The sequence below is a fragment of the Grus americana genome, chromosome 1, assembly GCF_028858705.1.
Source record: "Grus americana isolate bGruAme1 chromosome 1, bGruAme1.mat, whole genome shotgun sequence".
Taxonomy (NCBI): domain Eukaryota; kingdom Metazoa; phylum Chordata; class Aves; order Gruiformes; family Gruidae; genus Grus; species Grus americana.
The window spans coordinates 42,995,630-43,019,819 of record NC_072852.1 but is presented as its reverse complement, the minus strand read 5'-3'; the positions used below and the strand labels follow the sequence as shown (position 1 = coordinate 43,019,819).

The following is a 24,190-nucleotide window of genomic DNA, read 5'->3' as shown; positions in this document are numbered from 1 at the left end:
TCAGTAGTAGTACAAAAAACATTGCAGAATTGCTGATTTTTAAACTGTTATTTATTCATGTTTATCTACCCGTGTATTCTCTGCCAGAATGCTTTCAGAAGCCTTATCGTCAGCAACTATATTTTCATTTCAGATGTATGAAAATCAGTTAGTAGAATTAGATAATTTGATATTAGTTTGGTAGGCTCTTCTCTTTCCATTGTTCATGGATGTTTTTAATATTCTGTTGGATTTTTTTTTATGGCTTTGGTGACAAAAATAATACCTAACAATTAAAAAGCACATAACATATACATACATTCAAGTCAAACAGGAAGAAGGAGAACTAGTGTGACTAATAAAGCTGTTAGAGAGGGAGAAAGGTAGAAGAACATGCAGGGAAGAAGAATGTGCATGGTGAAAAAAACATATTTGCACATGCATCCACTGTATGTAAAATATATTTGGTGTTTCAAACACTGGATTGCAGAGGGAAAGACAGTAATCATGGGAAAGAAAGGGTGCTCAGCATTGTCAACCTTGCAGTTCTAAAAGTCTTTAGGGAGGTGATCACTGCTGTCTTATATTGGTTGTCCATGACAGTCTTCACCTGTGGTCTGACTGTACATACCACTTCTGTTCAAGTGCAGTTTTTCTTTGCTCTCTTTGTCATGGACTTATTTTCCCATCTTAACCTCAAAAGCTTCCCTCCTCCAATCATCTCCAATAAGACTAAATACCACCCTTGCTGGAGGCAGCAGCATATGCTTGCCAAAGATATGTCTTAATAAACTGGTTTTCCTGCTTATCTGTAATTCATTTAGATCTTTTTGTTTCTGTTTGGGTTATCTTACTTGGCAGAAAGATCATGCTTATCATTAGAAAAGGTCATCTGAAAAGATGATTTTTTCCTCTGGCACAGACATGTTTACTCTAGGAATTGTGCCCAAAGATCTTAGGTTTTTTGTCTTGTTCAGTTATAAACATTCATTTTAGTTGTTTTTTCTCTTGCAGGAATTCTTTATGGCACAATGACCTTAGAGCTTGGGGGAACGGTCAACATCACCTGTGAGAAAACTGGCTACAGTGCAACAATTGAATTCAAACTCAAGGTTAGTAGTAAATGTTCTGAGTGGGCATAAGAAGGAGGATGAGCATAATGATAATTAAAAAAAATTATTAAGTCACTCCTTAGATATGATCTGATTTAATATGCAATTGTCTTTTTGGAAACTGAGGAATTTTCATTTTAACTGCTACATATCCAGTTATCTGTATCTAGCAAATAGTATTTTTTTTTTAAAAGGGGAATTATATTGTCATTTCTTAATGTATTCTTCTGGGTCCAGAGGTTTTGACTGAAACTTACAGTGCTGTCTTCATCTCTGGTGATAAGAGATGCAAGCATATTGCTAGTTGTATGAATCTTAAGAACAACTCTAGTGGGGGAAAAAGCTTATCTCTGTCTGTCTTATCTCCAGCAGTGGCAGCAGTGTGTGTCTAGGAAAGTGTAAGAACAGGGGAAGTGTTTCGTGATCTGATCAGTGGTTCAGGTATTTTGAGTATTGTTGTTAATATACTTCAGTGGTTTTTAATTCTCTAAAAATGTTCAGGGTCTTTTTAAACTCCTGGAGAGCCCTTGGAAGAGAACTCAGACCCAGGTTCCCCTCTTCCATCCTGGGTAAATTTAAGCTACTCGTGACACCTCAAATAAAGATGATGCAAAGGCTTTGGCTAGCATTTATATCAGCCTCATGCCCAGTGCTAAGCAACAGTTTACATGGACTGTTTTTGGCAGCTGTGTGTGCTGTAGGAGCACCTCCCCACTCACACCAGCTAACTAAAGATATCTAAACTATTTCTGGATGGCTTGCACTTCTGAAAAGTACATTTGCCATCTTTGAGGGAGAAACTGATTTAAAGCTGAACAAATAGTTGTTAAGTGTGCATGTGGAGAGGGAAACAGTATTCTGTTGAAATTATAGGGGAAACATAGAAGTTAGGAGGCTGTGTCAATGGATATTTTTGCCTCATCAGCCCACAGGATACTTGTGCAGATGAAGAAAATCCCTGGCAATCATATCTGTTGTCGCTTCTGCAAGAGTTAATCTCTAGTAACAAATAGTCCTTCGCAAAGTGATGAAATTAACGTAGCAAATGACTGTCCTTCAGGATACAATTGAGTCACGGTTTTCTGCATTATTTTCCATTTTCTTTCCACATTTCTTAGATAGTTAGCAAATCTTTTAAGAAAATACAGCATGAGAGAACAACGTACTGTGGTTTTAGATTTGTTTGGGGCATTAACTAGGCAGAAGTTACAATATTGAACGCCATTAGGGCTGTTTACATCACATTTCATAAACTCATTTTTTTTCCTTAACCCTAAACATAAATACAAAAATAATTTGCTATTAAAATAAACATGAAAGCATTTCTTTTTGTTTTGCAGCCTTTTTTGGGTAACAATGACAGTGTTAACCAAATATCAGGGAAAATTAAGCTTGGCAAAGAAGTTCTGGCTATTTTGGAGGGTCACTGGGTAAGTAGTGAGTGATGGTATTTTATAAATTTTGGCTGATAGTTGGGACAGGTGAAAATAGCACTTAGTTACAAAAAAGACTCAGGTTTAAAAGAGTTAAGTACCACTTTTATAGGAAGAATCTCTATAGTTAGGTAGTTCTCAAGAAAGTACAGAATCAACATGGTGTTACCTGCAACTGTTAAAAGGTGGAAAAGTTGCGTACATTTGAGTAGCTGATGAAGAAAATAAATTTCAGCTTGTGAAATGTTTTTAGTATATGTGTTAGTACTATGAAGAATTGTTATGGCACCAACATGAAATGTTTAAATTTGTTTCAGTTCTGGTGAGATGACACTGGCTCTGCTGGTTTTTGGACATGGTAATGGTTCCACTGCATCTATGTTCCAAGTTAGAACTAGCACAGAGTGCAGAAACTGAATTTTAAAGTTAGTGTATCTAATTATTCTTAACTACATGCATCCAAAAGAAATTCTCATTACCAAAAAAAAAAAGCATATTACTCCCTTTTGTGTTCTTTTTGGCACTCTTTGAGATTATTACAATTAAGGTAACTGAATTATATATGTTATAGGACAGTGAAGTTACTATTAGTGACAAGAAGACAGATGTTTCAGAGACATTCTGGAACCCGACATCTGATATCAAGCAGCGTAGATTACCTAGATACACAGTGAAGTTTGAAGAGCAAGATGACTTTGAGTCAGAGAAGTAAGTTCACTTTATAACCATGTCTAATTATTTTGACAAAACTCATCATCTTTTCCAAATTATGAACAAATTATGGTTTCTCTTTCCCATGGTTGCTGATATTGGCCTGTAAAACAAGAAAGCAACACCATTAAATACAAGATCATTATTTACAAACCTTACAATCATGGAAAGTCTTGATGGAAATGTAAATAAAACATATATTACAACGTGGTAATATTCTGTTTAGAGGTTGTTCCATTTATTTAGCCTTTAATTAAGGCAATGTTTGCAATTATTTCTGTCAACCAGATTGTAATTCTCTATATTGCTCATTTGTCAGGCTTTGGCAACAAGTGACAAGAGCAATAAATAACAAAGACCAAACAGAAGCTACTCAAGAGAAATACGTTCTGGAAGAAGCTCAGAGAAAGAGTGCCAAAGAGAGGAAACTTAAGGGCGAAGAGTGGACATGCAAGCTGTTCGATCAGGATTCAGTCACAGGAGAATGGCACTACAAATATGCTGAGTGAGTCTGGAAGTGCTGTAACGAAAACTGCTTGTTAAACGCTTGGTACTGTTGCTGAGCCTCTTCCTGTGGTTTCAGGAGCAAAAGAACTCAGATATATAACTGAGTTCAAACTCGTTTTTACAGTTTAACCCGGCCAGCAGCTAAAACAACCACACAGCCATTTGCTCACTCATCCTCCAGTGGGATGGGGGGAGAACTGGGAAAAAAAAAGGTAAAACTTATGGATTGAGATAAAGACAGTTTAATAGGACAGAAAAGAAAGATAATAATAATAATGATAAAAGAATATGTGAAACAAGTGATGCACAGTACAGTTGCTCACCACCCGCTGACTGATGCCCAGCTAGTTCCAAAGCCGTGGTCGTGCCCCCAGCCAACTTCCCCCAAATTATATACTGAGCATGATGTCATATGATATGGAATATCCCTTTGGGCAGTTGGGATCAGCTGTCCTGGCCGTGTCCCCTCCCAGCTTCATGTGTACCCCCAGCCTCCTCGCTGGTGGGGCGGTGTGAGAAGCTAAAAAGTCCTTGTCTTACTGTGAACATTGCCCAGCAACAACCAAAATATCAGTGCGTTAACACCATTTTCATCCTAAATCCAAAACGCAGCACTGTATCCACTACCAGGAAGAAAACCCTATCCCAACCAAAACTAGGACACCTGTGAAAAACGCAATGCTATTTGATATTTTTATTTATGTATTTTAATTAAAAGGCATAATTTTTAGCTGAACTTGGTTGGCCCTTTTAATGTTGAACAGGCAATGATGGCTAATGCAGCAAACCATGTTTCATGTAACCACTGCAATGGGCTTTTTCTTTTTTATCTTTATGGTTATGTGCCTCTACAAATCCATGTTCTAGAGTTTCTTGGGCATGGCATTCTGGGATGCATTGTGCGCCTTTCCCTCTCCCCAGACTGACCAGAGCAGTGACACAGATTTTCCCAGGCTGGAAAATACAGTATATTAGGGCATACCCACTAGAAATCAGAAAATCTAGTTTCTGGAAATCAGAAAAGCCTGTGCTTGCTTGAACTGAACTATTTAATTTGTTATATGTTAGAATAACTCTGAGAATAACAGGTTTACAGCAATGGTTAGTGCTGGGACCAGATGGCTCTGCTCAGCTGTCAAACATGCCCTGTGCACGTGAGTGTCTGTGAATCTCTTTGTGTGATGATCTGGATCACAAGATGAAGATGTAGCTGTCTCCCTGACTCCTGGGATGCATGCTGTGTTCTCACCACTGCTTGCAAAAGTCAGCTTGGGGCTGAGCCTTTTACTAGTGATGGTTTTTGCAGAACACCCACATTCTGCTGATTCTTTTTCAATACACAACATGCTTCTATATTGCAGGGGTTGTAAAAGTAAAACATCCAAAGATGATACACTATGCGTTAAGTAATTCTGAAGCCATGGATGCTAGAAGTATACTCCCATGGCTAAACCTGGGAATCCTTCACCTTTCTATACAAGAATGGCAATATTGGCTCAGTGGCCCAAGTGTATGTATAGGGAAGAGTACAAGAATCCTGAGTACTTTTCTTGTCTCCAGCAAACTTTTAACTCAGAGGTTTCCTGGAGCCAAGCAGGGATTCTGTGTATTTATCAACTCTCAATAGGTTTATTTTCCATGTATTGCCTTGGTTTCCTCTTAAGTTTGTGCAGATTTTCACCACCCTAAACATCCTGCAGCAGGGAATTCCCCAACTAGACAAAATACTCTGTGAAACACCCTCTCTTGGCTTGAACCTTCTAGTGCTGTTGATGCCTCTTCCTGTTGGAAGAGTTGTGAATAGTCCAGCTGAATTGACTGCCCAAACTGTTGAACGCTGTGTAAAACCATCAGGAAAAGTACTGCACTTTAAGTCTGTTAGGTCTTAAAGCTGCAGGGGACAGTCTGTTTTATTAATCTGTGTTATTTCTTGTCTGCTTGAGGCCTTGTGGTTCAAGGATGTGCCACAGTAAGACCAGTTGTTCTCTGAGTACCCAGGCCCCTGAGCTGGAAGACAGGGACAGGGAGCAGAATGAAGCCCCCATAATCCAATGGGAAATGGTTAGTGACCTGCTACCACACAAGTCTAAGGGGCTGGATGGGATCTGCCAACTCCCTCAGTACTCTTGGGTGGAAGTGCTCACCAAGCCACTTTCCATCATTTATCAGCAGTCCTGGCTAACCAGGGAGGTCCTAGTTGACTTGGAGGTCAGCAAATGTGACACCCATCTACAAGAAGGGCCAGAAGAAGGATCCAGGGAACTACAGGCCTGTCAGTCTGACCTCAGTGCCAGGGAAGGTTATGGAGCAGATCACCCTGAGTGCCATCTTGTGGCACATACAGGACAACCAAGTGATCAGGCCCAGTCAGCATGCATTTATGAAAGGCAGATCCTGCTTGACTAACCTTCTATGAAAAGGTGTCCCACTTAGTGGATGAGGGAAAGGCTGTGGATGTTGCCTACCTAGACTTTAGTAAAGCCTTTGACACCATTTCCCACAGCATTCTCCTGGAGAAACTGGTCACTCATGACTTGGACGGATGTACGCTTTGCTGGGTAAAAAACTGGCTGGATGGCCGGGCCCAAAGAGTTGTGGTGAACGGAGTTAAATCCACTTGGCGGCCGGTAACAAGTGGTGTCCCTCAGGGCTCAGTACTGGGGCCAGTTCTATTTAATGTCTTTATCAGTGATCTGGACGAGGGGATCGAGAGCACCCTCAGTAAGTCTGCAGACAACACCAAGCTGTTCCTGCCTCTGCTCGAGGGTAGGAAGGCTCTACAGAGGGATCTGGACAGGCTGGATCGATGGGCCAAGGCCAACTGTATGAGGTTCAACAAGGCTCGGTGCTGGGTCCTGCACAACAACACCGTGGGTCACATCCTGGGTCACAACAACCCCAGGCAACACTACAGGCTTGGGGAAAAGTGGCTGGAAAGCTGCGCAGCGGAAAAGGACCTGGAGGTGTTGGTCGACAGCTGGCTGAATATGAGCCAGCAGTGTGCCCAGGTGGCCAAGAAGGCCAGCAGCATCCTGGCTTGTATCAGGAATAGTGTGGCCAGCAGGACTAGGGAAGTGATCGTCCCCCTGTACTTGGCACTGGTGAGGCTGCACCTCGAGTGCTGTGTTCAGTTTTGGGCCCCTCACTACAAGAAGGACATTGAGGTGCTGGAGCGTGTCCAAAAAAGGACAACGAAGCTGGTGAAGGGTCTGGAGAGCACAAGTCTTATGAGGAGAGGCTGAGGGAACTGGGGTTGTTTAGCCTGGAGAAAAGGAGGCTGAGGGGAGACCACATCACTCTCTACAACTATCTGAAAGGAGGTTGTAGCCAGGTGGGTGTTGGTCTCTTCTCCCAAGTAACAAGTGGTAGGACAAAAGGAAATGGTCTCAGGTTGTGCCAGGGGAGGACTAGATTGGATATTAGGAAAAAATTCTTCACAGAAAGGGTTGTCAGGCATTGGAAGAGGCTGCCCAGGGAAGTGGTGGAGTCACCATCCCTGGAGGTATTTAAAAGATGTGTAGACGTGGTGCTTAGCAACATGGTTTAGTGGTGGACTTGGCAGTCCTAGGTTAATGGTTGGACTCGATCTTAAAGGTCTTTTCCAACCAAAAGAAATCTATGATTCTATGATTCTTAACCTCTCCTTCCTAGGCATCTTTTAAAAGAAAAAACAAAAAAGCAGTCCAAAACAATAATAATAATTTTTAAGATCCTCTAATTTCCCTGTAATTCTAAAATCATAACTGTACATTAAGCAGAAAACCTCTCCAGGTTTGACAAATATGTATCACTAGCCACATAAATTCATAACGTTATTGTTGATTAATATCATAGAATCATAGAATGGTTTGGGTTGGAAGGGACCTTAAAGATCATCTAGTTCCAACGCCCCTGCTGCAGGCAGGGACACCCTCCACTAGACCACATTGCCCAAAGCCTCATCCTAATAGCTTGTACTCTTACCAGCTGGCTGAGGGTTTGACCTGGACATGAAGTCTATTTCTTGGCTCTCTTGGGCCAAGACTGGTCTATAGGTGAAAGATAAGATTGCTTATTCTATGCCTGACTTCTATATAGGGAGAGAGAGCTTTAACCTGTTCATACCGAGTAGTTTCCAATCAGGAAAATGTTTCTTACTTAAATTGCTGTGGTATAAATCAATTATATTCACTTTCTCTAGTACCAGACCATGGGACCCTTTGAATGATATGATCCAATTTGAAAAAGATGGCACCATCCAAACAAAAGTTCGACATCGGACACCAATGGTATGTTCCAGTTCTGTTAGCAGGTGCAGCAAGATCCAGGGACTTGTATATATTGCATTATGCGTATAAAGGTCATCAAAGCATTGGGAGGGATGGGTAATGCTATTGTTACCCTACAAAAATGTAGTTTAGTCTGTCCATGGTTTTGCACTTCTGTGTTGCCTCCCAAGTGGTAGAGATGACTTGATTGGATGAGAATATAAAATATGCAGACTCAAACTCAACAGTTGAATGTGTCTTTTCCCTTAAATGGGAAGATGCATAAACTTCATACTGCTTACATATCAAAAATTTTCGCTTGGACTTCTGTTAGATATTGTACTTTACTACTATTAGAATGTGCTGCTTTGCTACAGTTCTGGTTCTCTGGAAATAATTCATAATTTTATCAATTGTAGGTTAGTGTTCCAAAAATCAAACGAAAGCCAGCCAGCCAGAAGAAAGGGGAGTGTGGCTTCTCATCCCCGGAGCCTGATAACCAAGATTCCTCTGGGAGTGAAGGTAGGAAAAGATACATTCGCATCCAGAAATAATAAATTTATTTGACAGTGAAACAGAGTTCTGTAGTGACATCTTCTTATCTCAATGTTTGTGTTATAAAATAATGCATGCTTTAGATCACAGTTCTATCCAATGTGAGTGAAGCACATTCTGGAAAAACAAAAGAAGCAGAATGGTTTATGGTTTTAATTGCAAACTTCCCTGTCCTTTTAAACATCAGGATGTAGTCTAGGTAGGCCTAAGTATTGCACATATTTAGTATCTGGGGAAAAAATAGTGTTTGTAAACTCTTTCTTTCTTAAAACAAGATGAATCATTTTAATTCATAGATCAGTATGTTGCCAGAAGGCAGATTTTTGTTGTTGATAATGCTTGCAGAAATTAAACAATACAATGAGTGTTTTAAGATACTTCAAGCGCTTAACTTGCTGTCCTGTGCTATAGGTGACTATGAAACAAAGATTTAGTTTTCAGTAGAAGCTTAGTTGGAAAACTTTCTCCTCATTTTTGCTAACTGGTTTAGTTTGTCATTAGTACTTTGTTCCTTTTTTGACTTAGCAGTCACTTCTGTGAATAACATCTGGCTGTTGTATCTTTGTAGCGCAACTTCTGAAGCATAATACAAGAATAAGGAAAAAAGGGGCAGACCTTGGTGAACTGCAGAGTGCCATTGAATCTATAAAGGAAACACAAGAAGACATTAAGAGGTAGTACTAACTAAAATGCTTTCAAATGGTTTAGAGAATACTAATTTTCTAGCTTTTTACCTTGGAGGCTGGTATGTATCTTTCTGCTTTAGAGTCTTGATGTCTTTAAACTACCCTTCCTCCCAAATGTTGATTGCTCATTGATGTGTCATAATTTTCCTCAAAAACTGTCTTTTGTAGGGAGCCCTAACATACTAGAAAATGCCAAATTGTCTAGATTGTCATTTACAGGATATTATTTTTATCTTACAGGGACATTATGGCTCTACGAAATAGAGTTGCTTCTAATTCACCACCCGTGGACTACCATTTCTTGCAGTTTAAGCACTATGTCTTAATTTTACTCATGGTTCTGCTACAGCTTATCATTAATTTCTTGTTCAAATAGGAAGTGTGAACAAGGGCCTTTCTGAACTGGAATGATCAAACTGTTACTGGGGACCATATTTTAAGTTGGACTTTAAACGATGCAATATTATCTAAAAGAGCCCTGTAGCAACAACTTACAGAACTTTGCCTCAGCATCCGTGGTTCAGAATCATACTCCCATCTACCCAGTTGAAGTAAGAATTGTGTAAGTGCCAGTACACTCTTGCTCCTGGTGTGTGCCTCTGTCTCGCAGACATACAACATCCGCCTTGTGTTTTATATTACATCATATGCTGTACTGATGAATCTCCACCGCAGAATATAGATGAAGTTAGAAATTCAGAGGTTGGACCCTGTAGGTAGGATGTGATTCCTGTTATGGTAGAATGATAAACAAGCATACTTTGTTACACGTAAACTTACCGGTTTTGTAACAAAGGAACTTTCAAAGTAGCCAACAATTTTTGTAAAGGGCATTGGGTGTTTGGGAGAAAACTTTTGCTTAAGGTCAAAGAAATACATTATTGTACAAAGGTCATGAGTGTTAGGAACTGGCAAGTAAAAAGCTGAAGTCTTTGGGAATTTTGCAATGTAATGTCCCTGATTTGTTTTTGGAAGTATGACAGTTTTTATCCACTATAGTGTTGTTTTATTTTTATAGTTTTAAAACTTCAGATTCTTCATAAAAACATTCCTGCATCTACTGTACAGAGCACATTTTTAACAGTACAGCACCCAGGAAGGTGCTGTCTTGGTCCACTCTCTCATGAACTGCAAATGTCAATGATTTACGGTATGTTTGTAAGTCTTGATAAATCTACAGCTTTGAATTTACATTTGTGTATGGCCACGTCACAGTAAGCAGACAGACTGCTGATGCCAGGACACTCTCTTATTTTTGAAACAAAATGTGAAGATGCAAAGGTGCTTAGTATGTAGCTTGAGTTGAACCTCCCAAAAGACAGACGATGTAGAACAGAATTCAGGCACCGTCATGAGTTCACTTGCAAATGAAAACGTGTATTTGCAAGGGGAAAGTCTTCAGAAATTATGGGATGGCTAACAACATGCGTGTCAAAACAAATGAGAGTGAAACCCTAAGCTTTTGTTAAATTCCTCCTTACTGCAGTGCGTACTACCTAACAGAACACATGGATGCACCTATTCATTATGCCATAGCCATAGAAATTAATGAGAAGTTTGTTTCAATTTAAAACCAGGGTTTCTAACACTTTATTCAAAGAAATATATGCATGTATCGAACTTGTAAAATTCCAGCAAAAAAATTTAGCACCAGTGTTTATCTGGTGAATTCCTTATGCCAGTGAAGCGTACCGAGTCAAAAGGGGGCTGTAGGATTGCAGACGCACTCTCAGGAACCCAGATGAGACAACAGGAAGGTGAGCGGCACAACGCAAAGGGCAGCCAGGTTTGTTTTCCGAGGATTCTTTCAGAAATCAAATCCATCCTGGGCAGTGGAACAGTTCAGAGGTCGCATTTGGCTTTTTGCCATGGCCCAGTTATCTATCCCTCTGCTTTGAGCAGCCTCCCTGACTTTCCAGGTGACCTACCTTTCTGTTCTGCATCGGTCTCACCCAGTGTTTAGTGAAAATACTATTTATTTGTTGTTTATCAGTCCAGCTCATATATTCCTGACATCTTCACACACCTCCCCTTCTCTTTTACCTTTCCCCTTCTTTGGGCCTCAGCTACGTAAAAGCTTATTGCTTAAGCAGTCAACGTCAGCTTATTTCTTACAGCTGTATATTAGCATAGTTTGGTCTTGAATCATTTTATGGAACATGGTACCTTAACCAGACTGATCTTGTATATGTGGGCAAGACCAAACTTGCTTGGACTTCTATTACATCTACAGCTGATGAGGTAGAATTTATAAATATAGAAAGTCCCTCGCTGTTTAAAAAATCCCTAAGTCTCTAAACAGAAACTGATGTTGTTAGCCATGTATAAAATGGCATAAAGAAAGGAGATTATTATGGCATTAATTTAATGTTCTCAGCCTGGAATTTGGCCATTCATTACCGCATTCAGATGTCAAAGCTTCACCTGTCTTAAGATCCATTACAAGCCTTTAAGCATACTCTGCATGTGGGAGTAATACAGGAGGAAATGAGTGAGAATTTGGGCAATAACTTCAATCCCCTACAATAATACCCTGCTAAATTTGAGGTGCTGAAACTCTTGGCTGATAGTTACAAGCTTTTATCTCGCTTGTAAATAGAAATGTCCTTCTGCCCTTTCATGTTGCTTTTTTTTTTTTAATCCCTTCTATCCAAGATCAGTTAATAACACAGTCTGCATGTATTTTTATACGGACTGCATGGTAGTAAGTGTGGATTTGACCCAGCCAGCTGGCTGGCAGTGCTGTGTTGGTCAATGTCAGACTAAACAGATACTCCGTATCTGAAATTCATGCTCGGCTCAAGAGAATTAGAAGACTTGAGCAGAGTGAGACAAAATGCCTCTGCTTATTTTCCTTTTCAACTTATTTTTTAGACTTCAATTCTGTTGTAAAAGTGGTTTAAGTGATGATCCAGGAAGGTGGATATATGATGAAACTTTTTGAAAGGGAAAATTCCAGACTTCTGCTTGACTGTATTAGATAAATTCTAAAAAATACATCAAAGCCCTAATAATTCCTGTTTTGCTGGGGTTTTTATGATGTTCTCTCATGTGAATAGAACAAAGAAATTTCTTGCCTGATTTTTACAGTACAGCTGGTCACAGGCGTGTATGAAGCCTTTTCTTTAGCGCATCACCATTGTTCTATTTAACCATGATATGTAGCTGATCTTGAATGTTACATGCTTCAGGCTGAGCTCTGCACACAGTTATAAAAATTGATTGTACAGTTTGCAGATGTTTGAGGGCTGTGACCTCCTACTGATTTTTAAAGTTTAAAACAGCACTCCTTTTCACATTTGATTTACAAATCTTGTTGTGTTCAATTTTTTTTTTCTTGTACAGGAAATATTTTCAGAATTTCTTGCCATGTGGTTTTGTTGTTTTGGTTTTGTTTGTTTTCAAATGCACTCTAAGCCTTTAATTTGCCATTTAGGTACAGATTGCCTAGTTAGGTACAGACGACCTAAGGTAAGAAAAAGTAAATATGCCATGTGAAATGTAGCAAGTATCAGTTTCAGCAGTAGAAGATGATGTTTCTTGCATTTCACATGTTGATTCCTTTTAAATAGTTGACATTACTTAATGAGGGTATAGCCTGGTTGTTCCACCCCCCAATTAAATCTCATAAATTATTTGAAAGTTTGTCCCATAAAATGTATTGATGGTGGTTTCTTCCTTTTTCTGTTTGTTGTTCACTGCCCTCCTGTGCCTTTGAGATTAATTTTTTTTTCTAGACTGGTGTTTGAAACAGACTTTGGATTAAATGTTTCGTATAGTTTCTTAAAGGCTCTTACTTCACCACTTTTTGTGTAAATAACATATGACAAAGATCCTGTACATCTGTCAGTTTTAATTATTGTTATTTCAAGGGTATCCTCAAATCACAGAAAATTTAGCAGATATTCAAGTATTGTAAACAGTGCCTTCTTGATGGGTTTCTTGCTGTTCTGAGACATGTAAAACAGATATGTCAAGTTTGTGCCATATGGAACATCTGACCTTTTGTGAGGGCTTTTGTGTTTGAAAACTAACTTTCCTGCTTAGTCAGACTCCGGGGGCAAAAAATCAGCTCTTAAAACACATTAAATTATTCCCTCTTCTGGCTGGTGAGCCACAAGCGGAGGAGTGCTGGTGTTTGCTACAACGAAGCTGCACTACTTCTCGTAATACCACCAACACATAGCCATAACAAAACACCACCCTCAGAGACAGATTATTTCAGCTCCTTAACGTCAGAGCAAAGCAGGGTGAGGACAGAGGGCTGCAGGAGCTGTCCCTCTGTCAGTCTCCTGTGACAAACGCCCCTGTCCCGGCTTTTCGTTTGACCAAGTGGGAAAAGCAGTCTTCACAGCACCGAGCCCGTCTCCCTTGGTTTGTTTCTGCTCCGTCGCCGCCGTTCCCGCGCTGTACGTCACCCGGGCTCACCGTTTGTTTAAGGGATTTGAACTGTTACCGGGCGGCGGAAGCTGGCCGCCCCGGGGCTGGCCCTGCCGCCGCACCCAATAAAGACGTGTCGCACCTCCGCGCCGCTGGGCTCTGTGCGCCGCTCCCCCGGCTCGGGCCGGCTCCCGCTCCCCCCGTCCTCCGCCGCGGCTGGGCCCCGGGCCGGCTCTGGGGCGGGGCTGTCCCCTCACAGCGCCGCGCATGCGCCTCTCTCAGCCATTGGGCCGGGCAGCGCCCGTCACGGCTGCGCACGCGGCCGGGGTCCCTTTCCCGCGGAAGGGTTGCCATGGCGGCGCGGTTGGAGCTGGGGCGGCTGGCGCAGGAGGCGGCGGCGCTGGCGGGCGCGGTGCGCGGCGCCCTGGGCCCGCGGGGCGGGCGGGCGCTGCTGGTGCGGCCCACCGGCGAGGCGCTGCTCACGCGGGACGGGCGGCGCCTGCTGGAGGCGCTCAACCTGGAGCCGCCGACGGCCAGGTACCGCAGCGGGGGCGGGACGGGGGGGAGGAGGGGCGGGGCGCGGGGCGGTGCCGCCTAACCACCCGTCTGTCCGCAGGATGATGGCGGCCTGCGCCTGCAGCCATAGCGCCGCGACGGGGGACGGCGCCAAGACGTTCGTGGTGTTGCTGGCCGGCGTGCTGAGCGGCCTGCGGGCAGCGGCCGGCGGCGGCGGCCTGCGGTGGGCGCTGCGCGCCTTCGAGGCGCAGGTGCTGGAGCGGGCGGTGGCGCAGGGCCTGCGGGGGCACCTTCTGTCCGCGCTCCCCGGGCGGCAGGCGGAGGCGGATGGGGGCGCCCTGGAGGCGGTGCTGGAGGCCTACCTGGGCGGCCGGCTGGGCCCGGGCGAGCGGCGGCGCCTGGCGCGGCTGTGCTGCGAGTACTGCCGCCGCTGCGCCCCGGCCGCCGCCTCTCGCCCGCAGGTGCTGCGCCTCCTCGGCCGCCGCTTCGCGGAGCTGCACGCCGCCGTGGCCGGCCTCCCCGTGGCGAGCTCCAGGGTCCTGCCCGGGCTCGTCCTCCGCAGGGACTTCGCGGCCTACTGCCCGGCGGGCGGGGACCTGCGGGCCGTGCTGGTCACCGAGCCCCTCCGGCCCGCGCTCTCGGCCCCCGGCGTCGAGTTTGTTGTCGACTCCGAGGGTCGGTATCAGGCCTCCCTGCGCTGGATCTCGAGGAGGACAGAAGCCTTAATGAAACACTTGCAGAGCAACAACGTTAAGCTGTTACTGTCGAGTGTGAAGCAAGAGGAAGTAGTTATCTACCACGCAAAATTATACGGCGTATCCGTGGTAGAGTGCTTATCGTCGGAAGAAATTGCCCTTATCTGTGAAATCACAGGACTCTCGCCTTATACACCTTTTGGTGGTAACATAGACAGAGAAATCACTGAAGCTGCAGTGGCAACGTTTTGCCAGCCCTTGCTGCTCGGCTCAAAGAGATGCGTCCACGTTGGCTTCACCAGTGTGTGCGCCTTTCAGCCTCATTGCCTGATTCTTTGTGGGCCAGTCGATGGTGTTAACGAGCAACATGCTGCTGCTTTACAAGGGGCGTTTACAATGCTGCAGCAGCTATTTAAAACAGTTGATCAGAGGGAGCGATGCAAAGCAGAAGGTGAAAGTCAGAATGAAGCCGCTGATGTTTGCAGCTGGCATTCTTCAGCTACTGAGCAGCAGCTTGTAATAGAAAACATTGTTTGTAACAGTGATCAGGTTTCTGAACGTCAACTGAAGATGCATAGGGATGAAACAGAGACACAGATTGTAGACCCTGACTTGCAGAGAAGTGAAAATTCAACAGGTGTGCAAACAAACTTGCAAGTACTCTCAAATCCCCTCTCACACATCAAAGAATTAAATGTTTCCACTGAAGGAAATGACTCTTCAAGAGATGTACAGAAACCACATGCAAAATGCGAGCATGTGGGTGACATGCACGAGAACTATAAAAGTGATTCACTTGTGGACAATCAAAAGAATTACAGTACTGCTGCATCAGCAGCACAGAGTGCTAATATAGTCACTGCATGTGAACGCCTAGATGTTGGCAAAGATCTAGAGAAAACAAGTTGCAATATAGTCCCATTTAAACATAAAAAGAGTTGTGTAAGTATTGCACAGAATTATTCTAACTCCCTCATAGAAGCAGGATCAGTTTTGCCAGTAGGAGGTTATTTTGAAATCCTGTTACATTATTATATTCAGTACTATGCAAACCAGTTTCAGCAGTCAGAGGTAACTGTCATATCTAATGTAGTTGCTGATGCTTTGCTAAGTATTCCCAAGTTGTTATACAGGGCAACAGAACAAAACAGCTTTACCAAATTCTATCTCAAAGCCATAAATGCACTCAGAAAAAATCAGACGCTGCCTGTGAATGAGACAGGCTTAGAATCAGTGTATTGCAAATACCAGTTAGTCATTTCAGTTCTTCATTGTGTTACAGAGCTTCTCTCCATAGATTTAATAATAGGTGTTAAGCGACCACTGCAAAAAATTGAGGATTATGATTCAGAAGATGACTTCTGAAATCATTAATAAAGAATGTTTTTGATTATGTGTTTTCCTGTGTCGTCTTGTCAAACGAACGTGTCTCAAAATTCAGTGCTAGAGACTAAAAGATTTCTTTTTAGGCCCAGAGACCTATCGTGCTTCTTTCCTCTGAGAAGAAAAGGAAGAAAAAGGCTGACCAGCTGAGATTTGTGGAAAACCAGGTGGTGAACGGCACAAACGTAAGGTTTCAAACACGAGAAAGCGTAGCTGATTTCCACTGCAGACGATCTGCGGAGCCTTTTCCATCCACGTGCAGAGCATCCTATGTACGTTCTAGCCAAGGGGGAACTTTGCCTCTCTTGGTGCTTTTGAGTATTTATGCAAGTTAGATGTGATTAGTTTTCCTGGCACGTTAAAAGTTGCTGGTATGACATGAGCTATTGAACTTGCAAGTTGCAAGCAAGGGGGTTTTTTTAGCCTTCATAATAGGCTGGATTGAATGTTATTTAAAATACTTTTTTTTTTTAAAATACATTGTGCGAAACATTCACACAGGCAGTAATACAGTTTTGTGTGAAAAACCTGAGACAATGTTTCAGTTCAGACTTTGATCATTTGGGATTTTATTCTGGGGTAGGTTGGTTTGGTTTTTCTTTTATTCTTTTTATCTTCATGGGATTTTCACCCTAATACAATTTGCTTTAAGTTCAGTATCACCTGGATGTCAATATACCTCTTTTTCTGCTGTGTCTTAGAAACTTCTGGTTTGGTGTGGGAGGTTTCTGAGTACCTGAACAGCTGCAGCTGATAATGGTGTCACATTGGGTCTCTGTGTGCCATGGCCAGTATTGCATAATACTTAGAATAACTGGATTATATTTTTTTAATCTGCCCTTAAATAAAATTTAGTGAGGATATTTAAAATCATAGACACAAATCATGTTTATCTGCTATACCTGGGATGATTACAACTGGAAATCAGATTTTTTCCCTATTAATTTATGCTGTTGCTTTCCCTTTTTCAGTTTCTTCAGAAGAGTATCTACTAAAGTTGTTTCAGGTGTTTTGGCAGCAATGCTTTGTTTGACTACAAATGTCTGTTGAAAGTTTACATATACTCTTGATAATATAAAACATTGTAGTCAAGATTATTTTTTTCCCCTAATACACTCTTACAGACATCTGCATACGGAAAACAGTGAAACTCATTGTTCGCTGGAGTGATTTCTTTAAAGAAGGACTGGGGACAGTCATTTTTTCTGTTCGTAGAATCATTTTTGGTGGTTGTGAAGGGGAGAATTAAAACACAGAGGAGAGGAAAGAAAATTATATTTCTGCTGTTTCAGCACGCTTTCAGTAGCTGCTTAGTGCGACAGGTCCAGTCCGAGCGAAGAGAAATCTCCTCGGGGCTGCTCGGGAGCTTCCACCAGCCCTGGAATTTCATCAAGCACTTTGGTTCTGTATTTTAACTTTGTAATGAGCTGCTGAGGCAGTTTTGCTCTTGTACAAGTTTCTGCATACTCTCTTCAAACTGCTGACCAACTTGCTGGCCAAAGATTAATGATTTGCTTCGTGGTAGGCTAACAACTGCGGCGCAGAGCGCGTGAAGCCTGGCAGCAGTGGGGGTTGTCTGCAGAACCTGCCTTTGTATTCTGAAGCTAGGTATTCTTTAAATAGAGGTAAAATAAAGAGAATACTGTATCATTTCACATTATTTTATACCATTTGCACATCTGCAGACTTTCAGATTTACTGCAGTTCCTTGAAAAAGGTTAAAATTACTTCGTTATACAAATGGTCTTCTAGGATGTCTGATTTAAATTGTGTCATTCGTATTGAGAAGTCCAAAAATTTTATCATATACAAGCCTCATTTTTGTATGCGAGGGATACAGGGGAGAATTTAAAAATGATAATTATATAATTATATAAAACTTCTTTTTCTGACCTGTTTCTGGTGAAACCACTCAAGTCTGAAGGTTCATGGGGTCAGGCGCTATATTTCATTGACCTCTCTGTCCTTTTATACTTTGCGAAGTATTGGTGTTCCCCTTTGAACTACTGATTCCCTGTGTTGTGTGGAGAACTGAGAACATGGCACGTCTTTCCCTTGGACAGGAATGTCCCCTCTTTGTCCTGGACTGCTGGGGTGAATGCTTGTTCAAGACACGGCTGTTTCGTTTCCAGTCCTGGAGTCTAAGCGCATTACGAGATGTGCACTGGCTCAAGGGAAATAAAAGGCATTAACTCAGTCTTTGGGGAGAAGAGCAGATTTACTCCTGGATTCAATTCTTCCTTAGCTTTAGGAGTCTTCTCCAGTAATTAGCCTGGAGGTGTAATCATGACCTAATCTTAGAAAATATTTTGAGATCACTGCTGTCCCACCTGCTCCTTGAGCGAAAGGCTGTTTGTAGCGCTGAGCAGGGGCGGCAGCCTGTGTTCTGGGCTCGGCTCAGGTGCTGTCGGTGCTGTTTGTCCTCTGCTGATGTTCCTGACCCGCTTCAGCAGCTGCCCCCCCGGTTGCAGAGGCTGCGGTTACCCAGGCACCCTGCTCAGGCTCTCACTGCTCCTTCGGACCCAAGCCTTAGGTACGCAGTTATTCATGACGTCTTGTAGCTATCCCAAATTTTAAAGCTATCTAGAAATGTAACTTGCCCTTTGACAGGTGACATGGGGACGATTCTAAGAGTGATCTCTTGGCGTAGTGGCAGGGACAAAGGGGTTACCTGGGGCAACTTGGAAGAGTATGTTTACTCAGTCAAAACTACGGGGAGCGGTATGTTTGGGCATGTGCTAGGGTTGTAAAAGGCTATGTTATTTTTTTTCCTTGCACTCTTTCCCAGAGATTATGTCTATTTTGTGCTATGATCCTATGATTTTTATATTTCTAAATAGGAATTGGCCTCCACACAAGGTGAAAATCAAGTGCATGTGGGCATGTTTGTAGACTCAGGTCCAAACTTGAAATATGATGTGAAGTACAGGGATACCAGTGGTAATAGTCTAAAACTAAAAGAATGGTTTTAGCAAATCTTGATGTTTAACTCTCCTTTCTGCAACCTCTAGCACACCTATATTTTACCATGCATGAAATTCGTCAGAATATTTTGAAGGCACTCACCCCAGCCACAAGGAATGTAGGTGTATTTTAAGCAAGGTAATCCAGGTAGCAGATTCACATATATAGGCAGGTAGTGGTTTAGGTTTTTTTAAATTTAAAAAAAAAAGTTTCAAACCCCATATGTAGTAATGTACAGTGAGACTAGAGAATGAACCTGTGTCCTGCACACAGCTCTTGGGAATAAGCTGTTTACATGACAAGCATTTTTATGTGTTGATTTGGGTGGAGGTCGAGTCTCAACAGACTTTCGAGGTGCTGGGACCACAGGGAGACAGCCCCCGTTCTCCGGCGCTCCTCCAGCTGCCTTTCCCCATTGCCTGACCCCGGCAGCTCCGCACCTTCCCAGGCCCTTGTCGTTGATCTCCGGCGACACCAGCTCCCTGCTCACCAAACGCTTATTGCTTAACTTGTGCGGTAGAAGTTATGCAACCTAAATATGGCCTTAAATTTTAATCCACGCTTAGTTGATTGCCAGCCTTCAGCCTTTTTTGCAGCTATACAGACAGGATTGCTAATAGGAACCACTTGCAACAAAGAATATTATTCTGTTGCATCACAAATCACACACGACTGAATCACATTTGCAAGAGGGAGAAGGGGAATGCAATATTTTGTTTAAAAGCATGACTGTATAGTGGCATAACACTAGTAATTTTATATTGTTTCTGTTGTTATCTTTGGAACAGAGTCCACAGGTGGGTGATTAATCATACCATGTGGGAAGATTAAGGAAACTTAAATTCTTCACTTGCATATATCTCCTGGGCTTCACTAGAATTGCATTCATCTGGGCCTGGACTTCATTTGCTTTTTGTTATGTAACGAATCTGCTATTAGCGGTAGATATTTCCATTTTTGATTACTAAATTTATTTCTATGCTTCTTTAGGTTAATCTCTCCCCTTGTGTCTTTTTTGGCGAGGTTCTTTTAAATGCCATGTTAAGAGAGAAACTATTTCAATGTTCAGTTGCAAATATCTCTTCAGTTAAATTATCTTGAAATCTAAGAAACATTTTTTTGTCACCAGTAAAACCAAAGATTAAATACTTGCTTTATTTACTATGCTATTTATCGCATTATTACTATTAAGACTGAACAAATCAAGAGAGTAATGTCTGAATTTATAAACAGTAGCTTTGGAAATGTGTTGGCTGTAATTAACACAATTATAATTTTGCAGTAGCATTTTGTGTAAGATGTCATTTGTATTCTGTTAGTGAAACTAGAAAGAAATGTTTGGATCCGGGATTATACAAATTACTTCCCTCTGAGAATATTAAACTAAGAATTACTTCCAGGAATAAGAATTTTAATTTTTAGCATTCCAAAACTAAAACTAATGTTAGCAAAAATGTAATAGATTTAATATATAGTAGCTCCTTCTTCATTTTATGATTCAGTTGAAGACTAGACTTCGGAAGCAATGCTTATTCCTGTGATAGAGCAGTGCCCTCTTTAAAAAAACACTCCTGACAAAAAGAATGCAAAATAGTTTTCCATAAGAAAACCATTCCTGCTGGTTTAGCAGACAGTTTATTTCTCATGAAATCACCAGCAGATAAAAGAACTGTTACACTGAGACTTTGGTTCAGTGCGGAATTAAGGGCACATCAGTAATATTGCTTCCAGCGTGGCTGCGTCCTAAACCACCTTCAGCAGAGCTCACTATAAAAGATATTATTTCCATTTAAGAGATTTTAAAAAGGTATTGTTTTACTGAACAGAATCTCTAACCTGTTCTTATTTTGAGATTCCCAGTAAAGCAATCCAGCATGGTGATCTTTCTTTTCATAATAATCATGACCTGCTTTCAGTGGGTGTCTTCATTTTCCAGGCTAAGCATCTGATTAAATATTACCTTAAAATGTAAATGCAGAGAGTGAACACATGGCAGGGATTTCTCTGCGTGTGTGGGGAAAAAGCAGCTCCAGATGAGAGTTACGTCCATTGAGATTTTAACATTAGGCTTGATACGTGTCTGGTATCGTGTATGAGGATTATATTTAGGCTTCTGGAGCAATGAAAGTCATTGTAGAAACTGCTGGATTATATTCATAAGGCAAATAAACTGCATGGCATCCGTTTCCTAAAACCAGAAATACTCTGAGTCTCTCGATTACTGGTGCAGTACTGAAAAAATACAGAATAGTTACACAGTGCTGCAAAACAAACAAAAAAATGTAACCAATGTTAACTGTATTAGAGATGTTTATTGACATGTGTGGTTTTTTAATTTGCTGGTGTTAGTACAGTCCTGAGGACCAGTGCTCCTGCTGCAGGGCTGCTGCTGCCGTTCTGTCGGTACCGGAGTAGCTCTGCCCCTCCGCTCTAGCAGTCATCTGTTGCCTCACTTTTCAGCTTTTCTAGTACGCGTAGCTTCGAGTAATCTGTTGTTTCAGTGTGACTGGTGCATTTTGAATTCATAGAACAAAATAAAGGGCAGCTGATTTAATTTTGTGATTGATGAATTAGTGTATGTGAAACCTTTCTCCGTAACTTACACGTCTGAAAAGAAAAGTTTAGAACTATGGTACTGTAAAGACAATTTTTAGTAAGAGGTATGCAGTACTTCCCATTATGAAAGTCAGGTTTTAGCACTTGTAATTCAGCCTGGATCCTCTCTCTCCCCACGCTGTACCAGGAGCAACTGCTGCTTGCTGCTTTATATGGGAGGTTTTGGCTAAGCAGTTGAATTGTTTCCAGAAAACAAATTAGAAAAAATACTTCCTTTTGCTTCCATTTTGTATGATGGCTCTTTTATCTGAAATTCTTTGCAATCCCTTTGCTTCACTGCTGGGAGCACAGTTCTCTACTTCTTCTCTACTAAGAGAGCTGGAAGGAGATACGAACCAAGGAGCAAAAAAAAGCAGAACCCAAATCCTGGGTCTCCGAAATAACGTGCTGCTGGGCTGCTCCTCACCAGCTTCACTCTGGCCACACTTGCGTACTGAAAAAAAACGAAAGCGGCTCAGTCACATACAAGAGGGATCCTGCTGTGCCAAGCTCAGGTGCCATGCAGGTCGGTTTACTGTAGCGTTTGTGGATGAATTTAGCCAGCTCAGTAAACCTTGCAAGCTGTGACGTAGGTAAGTGGAGGGGTTTTGTGGCGTTTCCAAACAACCAGTGCTTATAATCAGCAAGTATCGGAAATCAGAATTTGCAATAAGTTCACTGTAATCTGAGGCATTTTTATCACCTTGCAGAATTTTTCAGTGAGACACTTTCTAAGCCTTGGTGGTTATTAGCAAGCATTATCAGCACCAGTTTGTTCTAGGACTCCCCTCTATTTCAAAAGTTTGCCACCTTGGCCTTAATACTAAATGTTGCAGAAAATACATGGTGTGGATCTACAATGAGGAGCCAATCTGTAATCAAGCAGAAAGTAGGAAGTTTTCTCCTCTTGTTGCATTGGGTTGTTGCTTCTACCCTCTGCTTGACTGTAGAGCTCGTGAGACAGTGTAGTACAGTAATAACTCCATGGGTGTGTGGGTGGAGAGAAGGGGGGACAAGAAGAAGAGAAGACAGAAGTCCCAGTTCAGAAGGAAGAGAGGGGGAAAGATGAAGGTTGAATGATGAGCATAGCAGAGAAAAGGACTGTCATGTGGAAGGAGAAGGTAGAGTCTCAGATACAGGAGTGGGAAGAAGCAACCCCAGCTTCTACATGTCCCTCTCTGGAGATGCTGTACCAAAGGGAACACATTAACTTCTGCTCTCCCCTTGGAAGAGTGGCAAAAGGTGGTTGCCAAATGGGAAAAAAAAAATCCATGAAATTTATTTCCTCCTGTGCTGGGGTAGGAGAGTAGCTACCTCGGAAAGCATCAAGGCAGTCCGGGCTGTAAACTTGCAACAGCCCGAGATAACAATGCACATTTCTGTTCCCCAAGCTCAAAGAGTCTAGGGGTGGGGGCAGAAATTACTGGGTGTGGACGACATTTATTTAGATAGCACATCTTGCCCTCACCAGCCTGAGCCTCTGGAATGTGCTTTGATCCTTAAGTACTTACAAGACACAGGCTGGAGTCATCAATACTACTGCGTTTCCCTCCCCAGCCCCAGTGGCCAGGGGCTCTGGGCTTGAGCCCGCGTGGTTGTCGTGCCCGGGGAACACCGCGCGACTTCGCGTTACAGGTCGTGCAGCACATAACGCAGGAACGTAACGGGTAGCTTCGGAGCCCGGAAGCTGCTAGCTCTGCTGCTTTGAAAATAAGCGTACAAACTCTTATGGGAGCCATAAATCATCATCGGGTTAATCTGCCATCTTCTAGAACTTAGGTAATTAATCTAAATTTACATGTGTTAAAGTGTAGAAAGCCAGTCTAGGACCTCTAAGCTTATTTTACATAGTGAAATATAACAAGAGTTCGGTGCTTTTAGCCTTCTTATTGAAATGTAGGAAAAAAAATTAATTTTCTTTTATAGTTCTGACTTTTCATATGACTGAAAAGTTTCAGGGGAAACAGTTACTCTAAAAATCATAGATTTTCAGCATCTCGAACACTAATCTCTTATTGATAGTGTCTTGTTTATTTAATAGCAAGCACTCAGGACCACGAAAAAGGTCTATCCCCACTGAAAACAGCAGGTTTCTACTTCTGCATATTCAGACCCCGCACCTCTAATCCAAACATATTTAAGTAATTGTAAACAGAAGATACCAAATTTACAAGGTGCCAGACCAGTAAAATTGATTACCTAGTACTTTGGAGCAGAAGATGATCGATGCCAGTATTTTTCTAATTAAAAATTATCCTGCTGAAAAAAAAAAAAAAGATTGAAATTAATTGCATGAACAAGATCATAGATTGTTCTCTTGCTATTGTATTTAACATATTTGAGTTTTAACCATTCATTCTGAGGTGTCTATAGGGTTTTGTAAAAATGATTAATACCTGATTTTAAAAACTTGTTATTGATTCAGTA

At 42.0% G+C, this 24,190-nt stretch overlaps 2 protein-coding genes across 14 annotated transcripts in view; both read left to right on the top strand.

Annotated features, from left to right (window-relative positions):
• Positions 1 to 13,756, top strand: part of OSBPL8 (oxysterol binding protein like 8) — a 95,292-nt gene extending 81,536 nt beyond the window's left edge. For all 12 annotated transcript variants that reach the window (XM_054840875.1, XM_054840967.1, XM_054841196.1 and 9 more), the window contains 8 exons: positions 994 to 1,091; positions 2,432 to 2,521; positions 3,096 to 3,232; positions 3,555 to 3,740; positions 7,923 to 8,010; positions 8,409 to 8,511; positions 9,113 to 9,218; positions 9,471 to 13,756. In XM_054840875.1, the coding sequence (XP_054696850.1) occupies positions 994 to 1,091; positions 2,432 to 2,521; positions 3,096 to 3,232; positions 3,555 to 3,740; positions 7,923 to 8,010; positions 8,409 to 8,511; positions 9,113 to 9,218; positions 9,471 to 9,606 (944 nt within the window). In that variant the 3' untranslated portion in view covers positions 9,607 to 13,756. The remainder of the gene's footprint in view (positions 1 to 993; positions 1,092 to 2,431; positions 2,522 to 3,095; positions 3,233 to 3,554; positions 3,741 to 7,922; positions 8,011 to 8,408; positions 8,512 to 9,112; positions 9,219 to 9,470) is intronic.
• Positions 13,757 to 13,836: 80 nt separating this feature from the next.
• Positions 13,837 to 21,757, top strand: BBS10 (Bardet-Biedl syndrome 10). 2 transcript variants are annotated; one of them, XM_054841592.1, is made up of 3 exons: positions 13,837 to 14,147; positions 14,227 to 15,763; positions 16,291 to 21,757. In XM_054841592.1, the coding sequence occupies exons 1-3, from the start codon at positions 13,963 to 13,965 to the stop codon at positions 16,537 to 16,539; spliced, it is 1,971 nt and encodes a 656-aa protein (XP_054697567.1). In that variant the 5' UTR covers positions 13,837 to 13,962; the 3' UTR covers positions 16,540 to 21,757. The 2 variants fall into 2 exon arrangements, with proteins under 2 accessions (XP_054697567.1, XP_054697474.1); XM_054841499.1 differs by lacking the exon at positions 16,291 to 21,757 and having other exon boundaries at positions 14,227 to 16,231.
• The last annotated feature ends 2,433 nt before the right edge of the window (positions 21,758 to 24,190 follow it).